The 22,556-nt window shown below is 50.2% G+C and overlaps 1 protein-coding gene, 1 long non-coding RNA gene and 2 pseudogenes across 3 annotated transcripts in view; 1 reads left to right on the top strand and 3 right to left on the bottom strand.

Moving 5' to 3' along the window:
• THEMIS2 (thymocyte selection associated family member 2) overlaps positions 1 to 13,258 on the bottom strand; it is a 30,082-nt gene extending 16,824 nt beyond the window's left edge. Inside the window, exons 1-6 of one of the 2 annotated variants that reach the window (XM_016132069.2) lie at positions 12,698 to 13,258; positions 12,428 to 12,547; positions 9,995 to 10,135; positions 7,317 to 7,727; positions 2,699 to 3,768; positions 427 to 547 (exon numbers count right to left, since the gene is read on the bottom strand). In XM_016132069.2, coding sequence (XP_015987555.2) covers positions 427 to 547; positions 2,699 to 3,768; positions 7,317 to 7,727; positions 9,995 to 10,135; positions 12,428 to 12,521 — 1,837 coding nt within the window. In that variant the 5' untranslated portion in view covers positions 12,522 to 12,547; positions 12,698 to 13,258. The remainder of the gene's footprint in view (positions 1 to 426; positions 548 to 2,698; positions 3,769 to 7,316; positions 7,728 to 9,994; positions 10,136 to 12,427; positions 12,548 to 12,697) is intronic. The other variant, XM_016132068.2, reaches the window with a different exon arrangement.
• Positions 545 to 7,321, top strand: LOC118610748. Its single transcript, XR_004954005.1, has 3 exons — positions 545 to 2,041; positions 3,211 to 5,858; positions 6,743 to 7,321. It is a non-coding gene; the product is annotated as an uncharacterized LOC118610748 (long non-coding RNA).
• LOC118605390 lies at positions 6,518 to 6,636 on the bottom strand (annotated as a pseudogene).
• Positions 13,259 to 19,662: 6,404 nt separating the features above from the next.
• Positions 19,663 to 19,781, bottom strand: LOC118605320 (annotated as a pseudogene).
• Positions 19,782 to 22,556: the final 2,775 nt, after the last annotated feature.

The raw sequence follows: 22,556 nt of genomic DNA, 5'->3' as shown, positions 1-22,556 counted from the left end.
CAAGTCAGTGACAATCTTTGGCCTTAGGCAGGTTCCTTTTCTGCTTTACGGCACACTTCTCGCCTGGCCAGGGAAGGGCTTGGTCTGGGTGCTCTAAGGTCCTTGCCAGCCCAGAAACCAAAATTCGTTTTTGCCTGAACACTTGCAGACATTCTCCCTGTATGCCTTGGGGAGGGTAGTGTGTTGGGAGATGAACTCATTTTCCTTGCCAGGGCTCTAGAGCCCTGGGAGAGGGACAGTAAGGACCTTTCAGCCTAAGCCCACGCCATATAGGCCTGGCCATCCATCTGGGATTCAAAAGGGTCTGCCCATGGGCACGGCCCTGCCGAGGGTATGGTCAGCACGATCAGAGGCAAAAGCAGCAGCAGAGAAAATTGGGAAGGGGAGAAGGGAGGACAAGGATGAACAAGGGCTAACAGGACTCACCTGGATCTTGTGACTTAGTGGGCCTGGAGCCCTTCTTACGGGTAGGAATCTTGCTATATGTATTTGATTGGTCTTTGGTGACCTCTGGCAAAGTCTTCACCAGTTCTGAGACTTGAAAAGACTAAATGAGAGAAAAAGCAGAAGTCAGCAGGGCTCTGAGAAATAGAGCAGCAGAATCCATGAAATGTAATTTCCTTCAAATGTCACTTCCTCTGCTCCCTTCTCTACTTCCTTTTGAGGGAGAGGTTCTCAAGGCCCCAGAGGTTTTTACTATAAACACGAGAAATGTTCTCTGGCAGGGGAGAAAAGGGTCAGGGTGAGGTGATAGGAGGCTAGAGACAGTGTCCCTGAGTTTCTCCACATAGGAGTTTGGTCACTGTGCTTCACATCTTGCTGAAGAGGAAAAGCAGTCAAAGCCTCAACAGAGTGCCAGAGCTGAGAGGAGGTACCAGAAGGAAGAGGACTTATACCGAACTCCAATCTTGTGCCAGATGCTGTATGCATATCTGTTCATATAATCCTCAAGTGACGCTCTGAGTAGCTGGTTTTGTCCCTAATTTACACGTGAGGAAATGGGCTCATAGAGAGTATGCCTTGTCAAACCTCACACAGGCAGCCCTAGCTGGGCCAAGGCTCAGGCCCAGGCCCTGTCTGTCACCTCTGAAACCAGTGCTCTTTCCCACATTGTGCTTCAGAGAGCAAACAGTATACCTCCCCTGATCAGCAGCAAAGAATGCTGATACCCAGAGAGGAAAGGCTGCTGATTGAAAAACAACAAGCAAGAACTGGGCCCGATATCACTTCTGTCCGGAGCCAAGGCTAGGAATGAGGTCTCTGAATTCTTTCCAGCACTGTTGCAAGGCCTGTATTTCAGACGTCCATTCTTGGTCCTCCCAGAAAACCACTGCCCCTTCTCTGCAGATCTGCCCTGCTTCTGGGGTTAAGACAGCTCAGGATTCATCTTTGTAACTTCCACTGCCATCCCGCTACCTACCCACACGCACACGAGCAGAGCATGGTAGTTAGGTGCTCAAGCCGTGTGCTCAGACCCGATCCCAAACCCCAGCCCGCCACTTGCTGGTGATGTGATCTCGGAAACTACGTATCTGCACCTCTTGTTTTCTCAACTATACAAAAAGCTTATATCAGTGCCCACCTCAGAGGGATGGTGTGAGAGCCAGCTGGGGCAGCGCATATAAGATGCCTGCCACAGACTAAGCACCAGCAGGTAGCAGCAGCTAATGAAACAGGGATGTGAGTCAGTGATGTTATCTCGAGTTCACTGGTGAGAAAACAGATACGCAGAATAGAGTACAGGCCACAGGTGAATAAACTGGGACGTCAACTGAGTCTTTCTGTGTCTGGTTCTTTCCCCTTTAGTGTGATTCAGTTTGGTTCAGTTCAGCACTCGCTGGCACTTTCTTGGCCCACCTTGGAATGGGTGAGGCCCCTGCCCCCACAGAACTCATTCTAGCCAGAGACTCGAGTACAACTAACGGGAAACTACGTGACCCACTCTACCCACTGCACCCCTGCCTCACTGCCTAGGAGGACTCTGAGCTGAGCCTCGGCCAGGAGCCTGGAAGGAGGAAGAACATGCCTGCCTAAAGAACTGGTATGTGTGAATGCTGAGGCAGGAGTCTTGGCACAGTCAAGGGGCTTTAGGAACATCTCTGTCTGGAATGTGGACTGCAGAGTGGGTGGTAGAAGATGAGCCTGGGAAGGTGAGACTAAAGTCAGCTTATAAAGAACCCTGGCTGCCATGTTAAGGGGTCTCTGCATTACTCCCTTGGCAGTAGGGAGCCACTGAAATTTTCAGAAAATGGGACCGAGGCCTTTCAGTGACCAGGGACAGATTTGGGAGGCCATTTGGACAGCTGTGAGGAAGAGTCGAAGAGCCTGCTGAAACAGTTTAGGTGAAAAGTGATGAAGCTTGAACTAGGGGGTGACATCAGGTACCAGAGGGAAAGCACAGTGAACTTGGAGTCAGAATGCTTAGGTTCCAGTTCAGGCCTCCCATTTATTAATTGTAACTTTAAGCAAATCTCACCATCTCTGAGTCCTCATTTTCTCAACTGTAAAATGTGGACAATCACACCAACATGATGATTGTCAGGATCAAATAAGAATGATAGGTGCAAAGTACACAAGTTTATAAACTGCAAGTTCAATACAGTTGTAAGAAATGTGGTGCCAGACAGAGAGGAAATGGCAGATCCCGCAGCGATCCCAGCAGGCGACCCCTCCCTGCCCGCTTCAGTCATACTGGTACCTTGATGTTTCTCTCCTGGCTGCTCCGTTTCTTTTGCCCACCGAGGCCTTCACGTTTCGGGGGCCTTGGAGGGGGTTGGCTCCCGGATGCCGGTAACTTCCGAAGGTGATAATAGAAGGCATCTGTCACCTCCTCTACTGTGACTGTGAGTAGAGACCCAGCTGGCTGACGTGGCTGCCACTCGGCCTCCACAACAGTCAGGTCCAGCCACCGGGGAGGGATCTCAAAGTACTTATCAGGCTCAGAGTCCAGGCTGACCACCAAGAAGGGTTCCATAATCTTCTCCTCCAGCCGCAGGCCCGAGAAGGAAGGCAGAGGGTCAGCAGGCTGGCTGGCGTCTTTGGCCACCACCTTGACCTCACAGGGCAGTGAGAACTGGGCAGTCAGATCCGCCAGGCTGTAGCGCCGGCCATCACTCATATCCTCCACGAAGCCACCAGAGAGGTAGAGGGGCAGCACAATCTGTTCTTGGTCCTCTGCCTCCTCCTCACATTCTTCTCCTTCCTCCCCAGCCTGGTCACTCAGCCGATGACACACCAAAATGTCTACGTCCCCACCTTGAGCCCCATGGGCCTGGCCAGGCCCCATCACCTCCAGCCTGTCTCCAACAGCCAAGGAAGCGAACCCAGGGAGCTCCACCTCGTCGCCCTCACAGTCCTTGGTGGCCACCACCCGGAGTGACCTGCCTGGCTGGAGAACACTCAGGAGGTCATAGACTGTGGAGAACTCTCTTGGCCGTCGCCGCAGTTTGCCCTGGTAGGCCCCAGAGATCATGAAGTATCTGGGCACCTTCCGGCCCTTGGTTGAGGCTATTACCCGCCAGGACGGGAAGGCCAGGCCATAGATGCAGAGTCTCTGGCCTTTCTGCAAGGAGCCCATCCACGGGCTGAGGAAGATGGGGGGCCCCTCCGGAACTTCCAGGATCTCTGTGGTCAGGGGGAAGGGGCCCCCCCGGGCCAGGACCTCACTCAGCAGCAGCGGTTGGATGAAGCTGATGTGTTGAGAGGAGGCGGTGACATCCTCCACATCGACCTCCAGGGTGGAAGGAATCTGGACAATGGTCCTGCGCACTGTGGAGGCAGCAGGCCACTCAGTGGCGGGGCCGCATGCAGCCCACGGAGCACGCTGCACCCCCGGCCCCGAGCCCTGGCCCGGCTGACCTTCCTGTCCTTATCTTTTCTTTCCTGCCAGCACCTTCCTACTCTACCTGATTCCTTGCCCACGCTTCCCTTTTAAAAAATTTGTTATAGAAAGCTTTAAGCATTTGTAGAAGTAGAGAGACTAGTGTAGGGAACCCCCATGTACCTATGTCCCAGCTCCAACACTGAGTTCCAGGCCCACCTTCTTTGATTTCTACTCCCATCTATCTAGTCCCCCTTCACTGGGTCATTGTGAACCAGATCACGTCATGCCACCTGTGACTGTTTCGGTGTGTATCTCTAAAAGGGATATTTTAAAAAATTTTAAACATAACAATGTCATTACCACATTGAAGTAATGATGATGATTTAGTAATTCCTTAATATCAACTATCCCATCAGTCCAACCACTTCTAAATTTTAATTGAATTTTGAGTGTGATTTTATAAGCTGTCTTTCCGAGTCCTTTCTGGATTTAAATAAAGAAATCAGGAAAGACTGACTAAATGACCTCAAGCAGCTTGTTTCCTCTCTGGATTAGTAACTGGGTATAAACTCCAGAGGCGACTGTTAAGTATGAGGAAAACTGCCCCTCCCCCAACACTGTTGTCTGAACCACGCCACACGGCGTATCCTCCTCACTTGGCAGATGAGAACATCGAGGCTCAGAGGGGTGGTGATGACTTCTCTCAGGACACACTTGGGATTTGTACCAGATGAGCTAACAATTGGTTGAAGCTGGGTAATAGGCACATGGGAGTTCATTATGCTATTTTGCTTTTTTCTTCAAAATATGTTACAGATTACCTGAACTACCTCAGTATCCAGCACAGCCTGCTCCCCAGATTGTGGTCTTACTGTCATTTGCCAGGGAAGTCCAGAGCTCCCCCGGAGAGACCTAACTTCAGTTCCTGGGGAGAAAATGTTCAAGATGAACCTTGAACATCTAACACCAGAAAGTAAGAAAATCTATCCAAGACCACAAAGGTTTGTCAGAAGGATTTAGGAGCCGACTTGAAAAGCCTCCCACCGGCCAAAGCAGAGATAATTTGATCATCAATAAGAATAATAATTTCAGTAATTGGAACATGGAAAACATTTCATCTGTAACTTCAAAATTATTTTTTCAAAAACCTAAATAATCACTTAGGAAGGGTGTTAGGGAGCCAGCTCATTATTTTAAAAATTTGTAAAAAAGGTTATTTCTTAGGGCAGTCCTCAGTGTAGGCTGGTGGCAGGGTCGGTAAAACAGGCAGATCCTGGCCAGCTCAGGCCAGTCAGAGGCCAAGCCTGCCCAGGCACCTCTACACACACAAACACGATGTCCTGAAATTTCCTGTACAAACTGTAAACAAAGAGTAGGTGAGGGGAGTTTTCTCTTTATGTAGTTTCCTGGCTAATAAATGAAGAAATAATGATCAGATTAAAATGTCAACATGGCAACTCCTAATGAAATCATGCATCCAGGCGGTATCCATGATTTCATGGAGCAGCCACTCATATCACAAACACTGGCCTATTCATTGTATTACTTGATCTATACCACATAGCAAGGCCAGGGCTCAAGTTAGATTGGTGGCAGACACAGAGCCAAGTGGGGATTCTTTGCTCCACACCTCATGTGACAATGAGAAACTGACTCTTGCATCAGGTCAAGCCTCTAGAGCTAGGTGCCTGTTGATAGGTGTGCAGAAAAGAGCTAAAATATCTGGCCTGAGACTGCTCTCACTAGGAAAGTCTGCCTGCAGGCTGGGTCCTTGGCTGGCCTGTGAGACTGTGGATTTGGGGAGGGCCCCCACCATTCCCTAATAAGAGTGGGTCACTGTGTAAACAACGTGGCTAATGCTGAACACCTGCTTTCCTTCCAGGAGCCTGGAATTTTGGTATATGCTGGGCAGAGGGTGGCTGTGTTACCAGTGAAAACCTTGGGCGCTGTCTCTAATGAGCTTCCCTGGTAGACAACACCTCACGTGTGTTGTCTCAGTTCCGTGCTAGAGGAATGAAGTGCGCCCTGTGCGGGAGTAAGTTAACACCTCCACAAGGATGCTGGCAACGAAATCCAGAATGTGAGAAAGCCTGCAGGAGAAATAGCCTCCCTTCAGCAGATACATTACAAGAAAAGTAGAAAAGGGGAATCTATAGATTAAAAGAGACTTAAGAGACCTAACAATTGACAGCAATGTTGTGGACCTTATGTGGATGTGAATAAACTGTAAAAAAATTTAGGAGACAGTGGAGGAAATTCAAACACCAGGTGTATCACCACCAAGTGGTAGTAATAGGAGTTATTGTTCATCTTTTTGGTATGATGATGGTATTAGGTGTCTGTTTAAAAAAAAAAAAAGAGTCACATGTTTTCAAATAGAGACACTTTTTAAAAAAGAGACATATTGGAGTATTTACAGAAGAAATGCTATGATATCTGGGATTTCTTTGAAATAATCAATTAGGGAGAGTGAGGATAGGAAGAGATGAAACAGGATGACTCGTGAGCCAATAACCGTGATGCTGGGTGATGGAGTCATGGGGGCTGGTTATTCTACTCCCTGCTTTTTTATAGATTTGAATTTTTCCATAATGAAATAGTTTTACTTTATTTTTTAGGCAAGGCAACCCTTGGTTAACCTCACAGATTGCAAGGACCTTGTCAGCTTACAATCCCTTATTTTTTTATTTTTTACGCCAACAGCACCTGGTCTTCCTAGGTGGTCTCCCATCCAAGTACTAACCAGGCCTGACCCTACTTAGCTTTAGTGATCGGAAAGGATTGTGCTTGTTCAGGGTGGTATGGCCATAGACTAAAGTAGTTTTAAAAGATTTTGTTTTTGAAGACAGGGCAAAGAATATTCCCTTGGCTCTGTAGTCTGCCAGCGACCCTAACCAATGCTCTCTCATTAACTGCCAGGGAGTGGAACCTCAAACTCCGGCCTCCAGGAAAGGTCCCGGGGCACAGTGCTTTCACCGCCACTCAAGTTCAGCCTCCAACCAGCCAGACAGGCCACCTTCTGCCTCGGTACCACCAACCCTGCTCTGCACACTGCCACCAGCCTGTCCTAAGAAATAACCCATGAAACAGCTGGAGGATTCGCCCAGGGCCCTTTGTCACCCTGACAGAAAGGCCTTGAGGAACAGTACTGCTCTCCTCAGAGGCAGGAAAATGCTTTTTTTTCCCTGAGCAAATGGTCAAGGTTTCACATTGTAACACGTCTCTTGGTCTTTGCCATTAGCAAGCTCACAGCCTAATTTCTGCCCAGTCGTATAAAGTACTGGGGATCTCACTCTTAAATTAGCCCATTTGCCTATCTCCTTTTATACCTTACTTCCCACTCTTTGGGAATCTTTATTCTGTTACTTTGTATATACTGAGTAAGCCACCCTAGACTGTCCAGCGGGGGTTGGGGTCTTCCATCAGAGCGACTCACCAGGGTCCCTTCTTTCCCTTCCCCACCAACCTTCACCCATCTGCCCAGGCAACTCACAGTGCATGATGGCTTGGATCTCGTATTGGGGCTTCAAGGTCAGGGTCCGCCAGGGGAGGGCGGGGCAGGTGAGGAAGAGGTCCCTCAGGGCCGGGTCCTGCAGGGCCTGCAGCATGGTCCGAGGGGCACCAGTCTCCAGTTCCCAGAAGGGCCCCTTCTGGAACAGGGGCAGGTACAGAACAACTGGCTCGGTCTTTGTGCCCAGCACACAGCGGGCGTAGCAGGTCTTGGGGTGCCTTTCCACAGCCTCAAGCATGAGGGGCTGCTCCTGAGGCACCACCCTGTCCTTCGTGTCAATTCTGTGGGTCGACATGAACCAGATGGGCAGCTTCTTGGAGCTCCGCATTACAGAAGAGACCAGCTCCTCCAGGGTTCCATAGCTCTGAGGGCCAGTGAGGGGACTGAAGTGGCCTGTGGAGCACAGAGGGTGTCAGTGTGGGGCAGGCTTTGGTTGTGTCCAGGGCCACATACACCAGGCCCTGGTCTGGTCTCAGAGAACCCAGACAGAATCCCTTGAGAACAGATGCCAAGGGCAAGCCAGCTTCTGGACACCTGCAGGGCTAAAGGACAAGGGGCAGCAAGGACCATGTGTAGGGCAGTGAAGGGCAGAGGTGGAGACAGTTTCTTCTAACCCACAGGCACGGACACACGGGGACTGTCTCCAGAGACGGATAACAGAACAAGGATGCATTCCCCAACAGACACATTGATGACGGCCACATTTTCCTATTTCCTGACCCCATCTGTCTCCAATTTAGCCAACTTTGCCCCCAGATACCTCACGTCCCACATATCCAATCCCACACATCTAATATCTATCACCCCATCCTAGGGGAGCACCACTGTCCCTCTCCCAAACTAGAAACCCAGGAGCTACTGACCCCCTGGAGCTACCAGCAAAATGACCTCTGACCACCCCCCACCCTCCCGTAACTGTCTCCCAGTTCTGGCTGCCTGACTGCTCTCCTCCCTTCTACCCCACCCCATCCCATCCATCCTTTTCCTGCCACCTAATTGGCCTAAAATAATCCCACATCTGGACATAACTTCACTTCTGAGAGTTTCCTACCTAATAATCTCAACACGTATCCTATCCAGGAAACATCATACAAACCAGGACTGAGGGACATTCTGCAAAAGCACCGGTCTGAACGCTTCAACAATGTCAATGTCAAGACAAAGAAAGGCTGAGGAACTCCTGCGGCCTGAAGGAGTCTAATGAAATAGGACAATTGCCTGCAATGTGTGGTCTGGGATTGGATTCTGGATCAAGGGGGAAAACAGCTACAGAGGACGTTATTAGGGCAGTTGGTAAACTCTGAATATAGACTGTGGGTTAGACACTACTATTATATCAATATAAAATTCTTGACTTTTATCACTGAACTATATATAGTCTTGTGAGTTTGTGTCCTTGTTTTGGGGAGATACACTAAATATTTAGATGTAGTTCTTCTAAATATCATGTCTGAATTCTTAAATGGTTCATGAAAAATATATGTGTATATATAAAATATATATAATAACGTGTTCATGTGTGTGTGACATAAGAAAGAGAAAATGAGAGGAAGAGAGAGAGAAAGTAAATGTAATAAAACATAACAATTGGTGAATCTGGATAAGGCTGTACAATAGTTCCAGCAAGCCTTCTGTAAATTTGGAAGTGTTTCAAAATAAAACCAAAATCCTCAAAAAACAAAATAACGCACATCACTTTCATACTTAAAACCCTCACTGGCTCCTCAATGCCTTCAAAATAAAGACCAAAAGACCACACAAGTCCCTGGTGGTCTGGCTCCCGCCACCTCCCACCACTCATGCTTCACCTGGAACCCACCCTCACCCATCCCGTTGGGGCGATCCCAGTGAATCGTACTGAGAACCAGCCTTCAGAGGGTGCCTGCTCTGTGCCAGGCTTGTTCTATGTGCTTGGCAACTCGTCTCATCCTCACATCAAGTCTGAGTACCCCCATCACTCAGGAGGAAGCTGAGGCCCAGAGAGGTCGTAGGAACTTACCAAAGCCACAGCTAGTGGCTGGCAGGGCGGGATTCCCACCCAGGCTGTTTGTGGGCTTCAGCACCTGGCCCACAGTCCACCACACGACATCCCTCCTGCAGTAAGTGAGGTACATGAGGTTTCTGGAGCCCCAAATGTACACACTCTACTCCCTCTAGGGATCCTTCCTCCAACTAAGGTGCCACCCTCCTCCAGGAAGCCTGCACAGCCCACTGAGGCAGGCCGCTCCCGCCAGAGCCCCCTCTAAACTTGTGCCTACTTCTGCTGTTGCTCTCTTCTCACTGCCATCCTGCTGCCCCCCACCAGAGAGGGCTACCCCTGGTTCATCCTGAGCCCCAAATCTCCAGCCCCCAACACAGGGGCTGCCACACAGTGAGTGTCAGTAAATGCTTAGTAAGTGAATGTGTGAAGGGACACAGCACATGGACAAAAACTTGGAACAAAAAAGTCCCAGCCAAGATGTGATGAGAGAGATGGGTAAGGAGAGGGTGCAGCCTTGCCAGCCAGGCGCAGGGCATCGTCAGACCTCCCTGAGGATGGACAGTAGTGGTTGAAGAGCCACAGTGCGAGTGAGTGCTGGGGTTGGCAAGCCCATGAGTATGTCTGCAGGTGTGCCTGGAAGCTGCCAGGGCATTTAGGGAGAGGGAGGTGCCCACCTTACCCTGGAAGTTGGGGTCCAGTTCTATGGTCTGGCCCGTCCCAGGATTCTCGCAGACCACCTTCCGGAGACAAACGTGAGTGACCTTAATCAGGTCCCCCGTGGAGAAACTGCACTCATTCCCAGAGATCTCGTAGATAGAGCCTGTAGACACAGACTTAGTTTCAAAGCTCAGCAGGGGCCAGGCCCTTATGGCCACTGGATCAGCCATCCTTGGGCAGCATAAATGCTACCTTTGCCTCCTAGCACTGGATGTACTCCTCTGTGGGACATTCTCTGGCCTTCTTCATGTCCCCATGCTTCCTAAAATGAGCTCATAGGGCACAGCTGATTTATCTTCACATCACTGCAGCCAGAAGAGGCCTGGCCTCTAACCGTATGTTGAAGACACGAACGAGTGGATAACCTGGTGACTCCCCATTCTCTTATTGTACAGTTGCAAAATCAGGCCCAGAGAAGGTCAGTGGCTACCCAAGGTCACACAGAGCCTAGCATCCATCCCGATGCTTTCTTCTTCATCGTCTTCTTCTTCTTCTTAAGACAAATGGTTTTCAGAAAAAGCACAGGAGAGAATGGAAGGCCAATGACAGGGGATGGGGAGGGCGGGGGTTGGGGGGACGCATAGGTAGGGTTCTGGGCCCCCTCCTTTGAGCCCAGTAGTGTCACTTTCCTGGTTTAAAGTTCTTAAAACAGTGTCCAGAACATAGAAGGTGCTCAGTAAAGATCTCTCCCACACATGGAGTGCACAGGCTCTGCACCCTGCTGACGACAGAAAGTGCAGCTGGACAAGCCTTGAGGCCACCTGACCCCAACCCACCCCAGGGCAGCCCCAGCAGGCCCTTCACAACAGCCCTGAGCAACTGGTGAAAACCCCACCACTTACTCCCAGGCTCATGAAACACACAGTTCTGTCTGCAGTCTCGGGGGTGGGCCCTGGGGCTGGTGGGAACAGCTGCGGTGGCACCCGGCACTGTGGTCAGCACTGCAGATGCGTCTTTGATTTAAAACCCACGACTGCCCTCAGAGGGACAGTTTCCTTTTCCTAAATAATGAAACAGCCTCAGTGAGGCTGAGTGGGCAGCCCAAAATTATAGGTAATAAGAGGCCCAATTGGGATTCAAGTCCAGGGTGTTTGCCTCCAAAGCTGCAGCTCCTCACCAGTTCCAAGTGGAAATGTCCAGGCCAGCCACCTACCCCATCAGTATCATCATCTGTCCTCCACACTAACCCTGCCAGGTTCTTCTCTAACCGTAACTTCCGTCCACCACCCGGCTCAGGGAGAATGAGGAAACGCAGGCATTATGACACACAGCGGGAAGGGGATGTTGGGAGGAAAGAACAGAGCACAGGTGCCTGCTGGAAGCCCCAGAGAGGTAGTGTCAGGATTCGAACCCAGATCTATCAGATTCCCAGGTGGACCCGGCCGGACCCACTGAGCGGTGGTGATCTGTCCTGTCCACTTTGTGGCCCTCCATATGTCTTACCCTTGGTCTAGAACCCACATGGGGCCTCAGAACGCTGTACTGGACGGAAGCTGCTGTGGCAAAGCACGGGAACAGAGAGAGGGGACAGCGAGAGGGGGCCGCGAGAGCAGACAGGATGGCTAGGGCACCCATGCATTAGTTTGCTCTCTAAGGAAGGGGCCTCGCAGCAGCGCCCAGCGTCTGGGTTCCCACTCTCCTCCACGTCCTCCTTCCCGACTCAGACGCCCACAGCTGCTCCCACACCCGCAGCTGCCCGCGTCTCCCATTTGCTGAGCAGCTAGCTGTCCGCTCCCTTCCACCGCCCATCAGTTCTTTGCCTCTTGCTCTTTCAGGCGATAACAAGTGACCGGGCCTGCCGTGTACCCATCAATCCCTGGGGAACAGGTGGGCTGTGGCCAGGTGGGCAGATGTGCAGAGAGCCGGGAAGGCTTCCAGGATGAGGAGCTGTTTAAGCTGAGCACTCAAGAGCTGATCAGATCTAGTACCGCCCGTTGCTGAGCAGAAGACAAAGGCGGGATGAAGGGAGTGAAGGAGGGCGGCGTAGATGGGCGTCAAGGGGGAGCGCGAGGCCACACGGAGGGGACGGCTGACCTGGCACTTAAGAATCAAGCCGCAGCTCCGCGTCGTGAGTGCCTAATGCCGCGCCTCCCACCTTCGGACCGCAATCAGTGCAGCCGGCTTGGCGCGGATCCACCCACCTGTGTGTCTGAGCGCATTACCACCCTGCGCGGCGATCAGCGAGCCTTCATTCCACCCAAGCAAAAGCCGAGGCCCAGAGAAGTTAACTGTTGCCCCAAATCACATAGCTTGGGCAGTGGGCAGCGTCGGGATGTGAAACCGGGGCTCACTTTCTCGGGTTTCTAACGCCCCGACAGCGCCTCTGCGGGACACGCAGGGAGAACCTGGTAGCGGAGGAGCCAGGGGCCGGGGCGGGTCTCGGCACTTCACTCACCCTGGAAGTAGACTCCCGAGCAGATGCGCAGCACACGCGGGAGGGAGGCAGGGTCCAGGGCGCAAACGAAGTCCTGCAGCGACACGGGCTCCATGGTCCGCGCGGCTCGCTAGAAGGGGACTGAGTAGCCGGGCGCGCGCTCAGGCAGGAGCCGCCAGCCCCGCCCCGCCCCGCCCCGCCCCGCCACCGGGCCCCCGGCGCTGGGGCCTAAGCCGCTTCCCTCTCCCAGCCCCAGTTTCCGCATCTCTAGAATGGGGTTGCAATACCTACACGTCACATTGGTGGCACGATTTAGCAGGTCTAGATCAGGACTTTACCGCCGGGAGGCTCTGAATAAATAAAACCAGATCCCCACGTCCCCAATTGTCAGTGATGGACCCCATGGTGGAGGCGAGACGATGATGAAGATGCAGGAAAAGGCCCAGAAACGCCGCCATGCACCCACTGTCCCCGCGGCCCTCCTAGTTAGAACGAGGAAACGCAGTCTGCATGGTGCTTGTTGGGTCGCATAGGAAAGACACCGTCCTGCTCTTTGCGTCTGGGTAGGAAGATACAATGTCAGGTCTCCTGAATTCCTCTCCAGGACACCCCGTGGTCCTCTACCGACACGGAACTCCCTCCCTTTCCAGGACGTTCACACTCTCCGAACACTGCTAGTTAAAAACTCCTCCTTGGGCTAAAGAGAAATCCGCTTAGGAGAGTCCAGCCTCTTCTCCTGACCCCACAAGCTTAGATGAGGCTTTTCCATTTCTCTGTCCCTCAGGAGTTAGATCGACAGAAGTTCAAATTCCATTTCCTCATCTTGCTTGTTATATAATTTTAGGTGAATCGCTTCAGTTTCTGGGTCTTAGGTTCCTCATCTATAAAATAAGAGAAAGAATCTTAGCTGGTTATGAGGATTAAATGATATGATATAGACATTAAACAAAATGCTTTATTTTATTTTTTTGTTATTATAAAAGTAATAGAAGACTTCTAATCAGAAATAATAATGAAAGTTTAAAATAAAAGGAATAAACCCTAATAAAAGACATTTGATAAATAAAGAGGACAAACATTTTTCCTCATCACACAGTATATTTACTACTAAAATTTTGCTGTTTCTTTTCACTCTATATTCTGCCTGTTTTTTAAATTTTCAATTTACAATGAAGTTGCAAAAGTACTAGAGATTTCCCGTACATCCCTCAGCTAGTTTCAAATTCCTCCAACGCTGCCATCTTGCATTACCATAATGCATTTGTCAAAACAAGGAAACGAACATTGCTTAATTCGCGTTAACTAAACGATAGACTTTACTTGGATTTCGTCTGTCGTCCTTTTCTTCTGTTCCAGAACCCATCTGGGATTCCACATGGCATTTAGTCATCATTGTGTCCTGTCTTTGACCCTTTCTCAACCTTTCCTTGTTCTTCTCATGACCCTGACAGTCTGGGGGAGCACTGGTCATGTATTTTGCAAAAAGTTCCTCGATTTTTTTTTTCTGGTGTTTTCCTCATGGCCACACTGGGGTTACAGGTTTTAGGGAAGGATACTACCAAGGTGAGGTGCGCTTCCTCATCACTGGCCTCTCAGTGACCACATGCCACCTCCACGACTTCTCACTGTGGTGTGAACCTTGATCAATCACTGTGGTGTTTCCAGGTGTCCCCACTTAAAGTTACTGTCTTCCCCTCTCCCTTTGCTATTCTTTGGAAACGAGTCACTAAGTGCAGCCCACCCTCAGGGGGAGCTAAGCCCCACTTCCCGGAGGGCGGAGCATCCAAACAAATTACTTGGAATTCCTCTGTAAGAAAGATTTTCTCTTCTCCATTTATTTATTGATTGAAGTATTAACTTATGTCAGCATGGAACTGTGTATATTTATTTTATACTTGGACTTAGGATCTAATACTACATTATATATTTTGTTCCAGCTTTGAGACTCTTGGGTCCCTTTGCCATACCCCCATCGTTCTGTCCTCTGAGCACTTCCTTACTGCCTGACGCTACAGGATGCCCCAGGTACATCTTGTCTTTTTCCTGCCCCGGTCCTGCAATCAGCCATTTCTCCCAGAGGCTTTGGTTCCTTTTACTGGAAAATGGTGTTCAGGAACCACCATCTGGTCGGTGACAGCACTCCTTCCCACTGGGTAGCCTATTATTTTTGTCTTTTTCTTCTCTTGGATAAACATTTACAACTACACCCCAGGACCCTGCTAAATCAGGTCCAGCCACAACCTTCAAGGAAAAACTCTTGGGTGATAACACGCAACAGAAAATTTCAAATTCTTCCCTTTCATTTCGCCTTTACCTTTTCCCAGGTTCCTGGGCACAGAAGTAGACCTACCAAAACTAGCAGGCAAAAGCCTACTACGACCAATATATTGAAACCATTTCCTTGCCATTACAATTTGTAGTTATATACTTACCCATGTAATTATTGGTTTAATGTATCCTTAGCAACAAAACAGTTGGTTTCTGGAGGGCAGAGACCAGGGTACCAGGCTGCTTTGCTCCCCAGTGTATCCCCAGCATTTTGCACAGGGCCTGGCACATAGTAGGTGCTCAATAAACCAGCATCATTGAGACTTACTGAATGAATGGCTAGAAAATACTTCCTTAAGATAGATTCCTGAAGTAGAATTTCTAGGCCAAATTGTGTGCTTGATTTTATAGCCCCTAAGGGTTTGTTTCGGTCTTGCTAAAGGCAACTGAGCCTCTATGGACCAGATGATAAAAGGAAGGAGCTGAGCGAAGCGGAACACAGAGTTACGCAAGGGCCTCTGGCCCAGGAGGAAGTTCTGCTCAGCAGAGGAGATGGGATAGAGCGGGACTTTCTGTACATTTCCAGAAACATTGGCAGATGTGATTCTCTGAGCACCTACTCCAAGCAGGCCCTATACAGCCATTCACTTGCTTAATCCTCCTTACAAGCAGCCAAGACAAACATTATTAATCCCACTTTACAGATAAAGAAACTGATGCTCAGAAAGGCAAAAGGACTTACCCTGTGGTTGCCATTTCCCAAGCCCTTTCCCCTTCCCCAGGCTGGGAGCGCCCTCCTGGTTCTGCCTGGCTCCCTGGAAGCTGAGCAGGGTATAGAGAGGGAAGCTCGTGTTCACACTGAGCTGGGGAAGGTAGAGCAGTACGGAGACTTGAGGAGGATGCCTGCAGCAGCCCAGAGCGGGAGCCCTGCCAGTCTCTATCAGAGTTTTCAGAATCTGAAGGTGAATGGCTTGGGGCCTCTTGTAGGCAGCCACTGGTCACAGTAACAGGGTGACTCAGGGGGGACTGGGGACGGAGACTGGGCCCCTGCCTCCGGCATTGGCACCACACACTCTTCCACATGGTATCATATGGCCTGGTATTTTCCAGCGACATACAAGGTGAGGGGGTCGGGGGGATCTTGCGTTAGTTGCCTCTCCCTTTCCAAGTGAGGAAAGCACTGGGTGGTGGTTGCCACAGTGCCCTGCTGTCCATCTAAATGCGCACCAACTTGGCACGTCGGCCCAGCTATCAGGAAGGTCCAGGCCCAGTGTGGGGAGAGGTGGAGACTGCCTCAGCTCCCAGGGTGAGCGAAGGCTGAGGCTCAAAGCTCGTTGCATGCTGGTCCCCTTATGCACGTCTGTCCCCACAGCCTGGAGCCTTCCCTGGGCTCCTGTGGACTTTTTCTTCTTGGCACAGGCCCTAATGGCTGCTCTGAAGTGGCCTTGAGAAATGGGCTCTTTCATAAGTCCCAAAGCAGTCTGTCATGGGATGATACCACTGGGTGTAGGGGGTACCCCACCGGAGCAGGTACATGGCCACCCATGGGCCCCAAAGCTGTCATCCCTCTTCCTCTTCTGAGATATGCGCTTCCTGGGAGATCAAGACCCCACCTCTTGCTAGAGGCTTAAGTGGAGACAAGTGCAGAAAACTCCCAAGATGAAGCCAGAACCACTCCTGGCCCTGGGAACTATAGGGGCTTGAGAGGTGATCTGCTGTCTTTTCTGTTTTCTAGAGATTCTGTAACACGGTTTATAAAGATCTTATGAACAGCTGTCTGCCAGGGATCCCTGAGACCATGCGGAGACCATGTGGAGACGACCTGCAGGAGTGTTCCCTCCCCTCCTAGATTTTCCCTGGGGGGAAAATGTTACTTCTGGAAAAAGATATTTACTATCCTCGTATCCTCAAGGAGATGAGGATGTCTGATTGTAAAGCTGCGAAGGACTGACTCCTGCTCTGGCGTGGTGGGAAAGTGAGCCTCTTGCTTTCTTGACCTTATGAGCAGCGAGCAGACGAAGGACCTTTGTGTGGGAGGAAGATGAGAAAGAGGGACAGGGGGCGAGGAGAGGTGGGAGGGATTCCGGGCAGAGAGGAGAGAAGAGGAGAAGAGGAAGGAGAGGATAGAGAAAACTAGGGGAGGGGAAGAGAGGAAGTGAGAGAAGGGAGTAAATGAGGAGGTCCGGGAGTCTTCAGGGTTACCTTGAGAAGCTCCCACAGTCCAGCCCCAGGGCCTCAGAGAAGGCATAGGGGATGCTGATGGGAATGAGGGGGGTCCCAAGACACTTTACAGGGGCCGGGATCAGTAGGGGTGGCTGTTGAGGAGAGCTGGTCAGAAGCTGCTCGGGGCCGAGAACAGGCCGGGTCCCAAGGGGGAAGCTGGGGGAGAAGCAGAGCCAGAACACAGAAAGTGAAACCTTTGGCCTTAGGCCTGAGGAAGTGGTTTGAACCCATTGAGATTTTTGAGCCTGCACTTCCTAATGGGATGGGATGGGAGCTGCAACTCTGTGCTCACTGCATCAGACGCTTCCCTCCTGGAAAAGCCGGGGGCACCTGCCTGGCTGGTGAGCAGAGAAAAGGAACAGGGTCAAGTTTTGAGCTCAAAATAGTACAAAAACCTCTGTGTAATTTCTGGGTTTGGGGGGGGGGAGCAGCTGAGTCTGCTGTGTCCTTCAGCAGAAGTTAAATGACAAGTTAGCTCTTTCTGAAAATATGAAAAATAGAGTTATCATATGATTCCACAATTCTGCTTTCTAGATATATAGCCAAAAGCATTGAAGGCATGATCTCGAAGAAATATTTGTATACCCATGTTCACAGCAGTATTCACAGCACCCACGAGGTGGAAGGAACCGAGTGTCTGTTGGCAGATGAACAGATAAACTAAAAACACAGTCTCATATATCCATACATACATACAATGGACTATTATTATTATTATTCAGCCTTATAAAGGAAAGAAAACCCAATACCCCCTATGACATAAATGAAACATGAGGACGTTATGCTCAGTGAAATAAGCCTATTACAAAAAGATAAATATCAAATGGCCCCGCTTATATGAGGTACCTGCAGTAGTCAGCATCACAGAGACGGAAAGCAGAATGGTGGTTGCCCGGATCTGGTGGGAGAGAACAGAAGGAGGTTTGTTAAACGGGGACGGAGGTTCGGGTTTCCAAGATGGAAAAGTTCTGGAGACTGATTGAACAAACAATGTACTTAACACTACTGAACTGTACACTTAAAAATACTTAAGGCGGCAAATTTTGTGCTATGTGTATTTTATCACAATCTTTAAAAAAATTGTCTGAGACTATTTCTAAGCCTGAATCCAATGTACACCATTGGTTATTCTTCAACAATAATCTGGCTGGTATTGAAGTCCAGGTTGTAGACAATGCTGCCCCCGAACTTGGAAGCCTGGCTCCATGGACTTGCAGTAACGTGTTTGCTGTTGGGAAGTTCAATGTCATTCTTATTCTAGACCTCCTATGTGTGCAGGTTGGGAGCCTTCTCTCTGTCCCTGGTGGTCCGATATTTCACATGCTCAGCTATCTGCAGGTCTTTCATTCTTGCTTCTGGCCGCTTGTGGATCTTTTAAATCTGAGGACTCAAACCTCTCAGTTCTAGAAACTTTCTTGCTTTTCTCTCTTTCAGGAGCTCCTTTTAGTTGAGTATTGTATCTTCTGGACCAATTCTTCATCTCCCTCCCCTTCTGTTCTACTTTCTAGGAGATTTCATAGATTTCCACCTTCATCTTAACCATTCTACTGCTTTTAATAATTTGCAACAACTTATTTGAAGTTCTTATTCATGCTGTTCTTATGTCATAGATATTATATATCCTGTGTGAGAGAGGGAGTTGTCCAAGGTTATCTTCTGCTTAGACCCACCCCTCCAAAGAAAAAAACAGAAGCAATTAAGAAATGTAATTATCATGGCACGAATTATCAATCAAGATAGCCAACTGCCACCTAGGCCTTATTTTGGAATTTAAAAGTTACTTCCACAAAGCGTTGTACAATCTGAAGCCTAGTTGTCTTTCAAGACGCTCTTGTGCAAACAACCCTTCTGAGGACAGATTTCTATGGACAGAGCTAGTCCATTTTTAATAACTAGTCCCACAGACACCTCCCCTCCATTAGACAAGAAAACAAGGCAGATGCTCTCGTAAAAGTTCTCATTTTGACCCCTATCATGTGATTTTTAAACTCATGTTTATGATGGAACAGAATAAGTATTTCTGTTTCTGCAGCTTCAGGGGAGAAAGGACACCTCCTTCACATCTAATTTTCCTAGTAGTTGTTAATTAGGAAGATTTTCATCCTTAAGTCTTAAGAAGACTTCCCTGACCCCCCAGACACCTTTTTTACAGTCTGTACCATAAACCCCTTCTCCATAGCCCTAATCACACTTATAATGCTAAATTCATTTGTGATTTCTGTTCTTAACACCTCTTCCCCAGTAGGATATATGCTCTATGAGGGCTAGGCAAGTCTCTTTTTTGCTTATTTGCATAGAGCCAGGTGTTCGCTGAATAACGATGGGAGAATTCTGGGATGTGGAGTCCCCCACTCCCAAGCTTACCTCCAGATCCTGCCAGGATGAGCCTCCTTGGATAGGGGGAAGGGTCGTCCTGGGTGTCTGGAGCCCTGGATTCTTGGCTTATCTCAGTCATAGCCTCTTCCTTGTGATCTTGAGCCAAGTAATTGTCTAAAGCCTGTGCCCTTCCCACCAAAATTCCTTGCTCCTGCCTAGCTTCCAGAGATGCTGTGAGACTTGCGTTCAGTGTAAGGAATTCGGGGCAGCTGCTGTACCAATTCTGGCTTTGAGTAACACTTGGGTAACAGCAACAGCTCCTGCCACACCTTAGCCTCAGTTTCCCCAGCTGCAATGAAAAGGGATTGAAGTACAAGGTCAAAGTCCCTCCCCAACCCCCCCAACCCGTCCATTTTCTTTTATTTTTTTATTTTATTTTTATTTTTTTACACCTACCACACCTAGTCTTCCTAGGTAGTCTCCCATCCAAGTACTAACCAGGCGTGACCCTGCTTAGCCTCCGAGATCAGACGGGATGGGGTGTGTTCAGGGTGGCATGGCCGTAGAACCTCCTGTTTGTTTTAAGAGGGAGCTGGCAGTGAGAGTTCCCAGGATTTCCTTGTCTTCCTCAGCCCAAGGCCCCTGTCTCACAGCACATCTGCCCTGATATCCTCTTCCTCTCTGCTGGGTCTGTCCCATCCATCCCTGGTCTGGGCATTGCATGAACTTGAATTTTCCTCCCTGGTGTGGTGATGGAAGGCCTGGAGGCCTGGGAAGGGGAACTTGGCTCACCAGGTACTGTGCTAAGTACTTTACATCTCACTAAGCTCGCAATACCCTGAGAGATAGGTTATCTCACTCTTTCCATTTTAGAGATGGGAAAACTGCCACCTAGAGAGGTTAAGTGTGTCCAAAGTCAACAGACAAGAGGAAACTGAACCAGGGTTCCAGTTTCCAACCACCTCTCTCTGAGCAGGAAGCCCAGGGCAAGCCCAGTTCCCTTTCTCAGGGCCACTCCCCACAGGAACTCCCTGCCCTGGCCTCACGGCCCTACTTCCCCTACAGGCTTGGGAGTGATATCATTTGGGTGATGTCTCCTCCCAACACCCTGGGGCTGAGTCTCTTTGGTTGGCAAGGGTGAAGGAACACAAACTCTAGCCTCGGGCTGCTCTTCTAGCTGGGAGGGAGGATTAAATAAGATCACCCAGTGGGACAGGATGCGACAGGATGGAAGGAAGGGGAGCGGGGTGGAAGAGCTTTGTGATGCATTTCCGCTCAATGCCATCCGCATGTCTGGCCCATGTGAGGTTGCTGGGAACTGGGGTCCGTATGACAGATACTCTGCCCTCCTGGCACCCAAGTAGGGAAGCCCAGTGGGTGAGGTTTACTCAAGCAGACCTTCCTTCTTCAGCCTGGGGACCAGGGAGGGCCACCCAGAGAAAGTGCTGAGCAAGCCAAGAGTGAGCAGGAGATGAAGGGAGAAGGCAGAAGGGAGAAGCACACTGAGGAACGGAAAAGAAGTTTCAACCAGGAGCTGGCCCTGAGAGTCCCCAGAGAGGAGTCTGGCCTTCAACCCAAATGTTTAGGGGTCGAGTACTTGATCAATGTGGTGTGAAATGCATATTAGAGGGAAGAAAAGCCCCTCCTGGGCTACTTGGCAGATGGGAGAGGCATTTAGAGGCAGAATGGAAAATGTGGGATGAGCCACAGGGTCTGGGTTAAAGTGTCCATCTGGGGCAGGGCTGCCTCCAGCTCTGGTCAGTCTTGGGCCACTGGGACAAGAAGGGAGCGTGCCAGCCTGTGCCAGGCTTGCCCCCTACCTCTGCTATCTGTGAGCTGCTGATGGTGACATAGTGCCTGGACTTTCTCTGGTGACCACCCACTTTAGCCCCAGGTCTGAGCTTTCCCAAAATAACCGGGCCTGAGTCCCTGGGCCAGGCTGCCATCTCCACCTCCAGGTGGGGCTCTGTGTCCAGAGTGGCTACTGCTGTAGCTGCTGGGCTGGGAGCCCAGCAGAGCCTCCCCCCTGCTCTCTAAAGATGCCTGGAGCAGTAAATTATTAGGAAAGAAAGGAGGCCTCTGTCCCAGCAAGTGATTCTAGCCACTGGGGGCTCCAGGGGGCAAGGCAAGACCTAGAGACCCGAGGGAGAGGAGGAGTGAGGGACTGGGCCCCCCCTCTCCTTCCCTGCAGCCCCGCAGCCCTGAGCCCTTTGGTCTTACAGAGTCTCAGGTAGAAGGCATCGGAAGCCCCCTCTCTGCCAAGGCTTCAGTATCACTCACTCACTCTATGTCCAGCCCTCAGGCCTGTGTCTCCAGCCTGACCTCGAGCTCCAGATGACATCTCCCCTGTTTATAACATAAAATGTCTAAAACTCAGTCCCTGCCCCATAACTTCACCACCCATGGTCCCTTCTGCACTAAGTGGCACCTCTGAACACCCAGGTGCCCAGGCCATTCTCCTTGGACTCTGCCCCTTCTCTCCAGCTGCCACTGAGGCCTGAATTGCATCATCTCACCTTCTAAAAACCTTGCCATGGACCTTCCCACCTCCAGCCTTACCTCTTCCATGGCACTGTCTGCCTGCCACTGTCTGCCCTTACAATGCTGCCTTGTTCTTAAACACTTCCATGACTCCCCGTGGCCCTCATGGTGAAGGCTGAGCTCCCCATGACCTGGCCCCTCACATCCTGGCTCCTGACAACTCCCCAACCTCATCTCTTGCCTTCTCCTTCCAGATCAGCTTCTTCGGCCACCTTGAAGCAATCCTAAAATACCCCTTCACTTTCCTAGGCCCTTTGCACATGCCCAGAATATTCCTCCCCACTCTCATAGCTGGAAACTTCACGTCAGATTCTAGCCCTGGTGGTCCTTTTCCGGGGAGGCTTGCCTAATGGCTCAGCTGGTTAGGTGCTCCCTGGACTTGCTCCCATCCCAACACTGACTCCTTCATTCAACAAATATTTACCAAGTGCCCACAATGTGCTAAGCCCTGTTCTAGCCATTTTGAATACATCAGGAAACAAAATAGACAAGCACTCCTGCCCCTAGTGGAGCCTATATTTAAATGGGGGTGGGGGAAGACAGAACTTAAACAATACGGGGCAAATAAGTAATTGGCCTAGCGCAGAAGGTGAGGAGTGCTATGGGGAAAATGGAGCCAGGGAAGGGGTGAGGGGTAAAGAAGATGGAGCAGACTGCTATTTTAACTGATGATGGTGGCCTTTGGGTGAAGAGTTTGTCAATGCCTTCTAGCCAAAGACCACAAGGAACACAGGGCAGTTAGCAAGTTGAGCAACTTAGTAAGAGGGTGTCTAGAAAGGACTTACAGAATTTGGGCTTGGGT

The sequence above is a fragment of the Rousettus aegyptiacus genome, unplaced genomic scaffold, assembly GCF_014176215.1.
Source record: "Rousettus aegyptiacus isolate mRouAeg1 unplaced genomic scaffold, mRouAeg1.p scaffold_m13_p_1, whole genome shotgun sequence".
Classification (NCBI taxonomy): domain Eukaryota; kingdom Metazoa; phylum Chordata; class Mammalia; order Chiroptera; family Pteropodidae; genus Rousettus; species Rousettus aegyptiacus.
The sequence above is the reverse complement of the archived record's forward strand: the minus strand, read 5'-3'. Positions and strand labels throughout refer to the sequence as shown.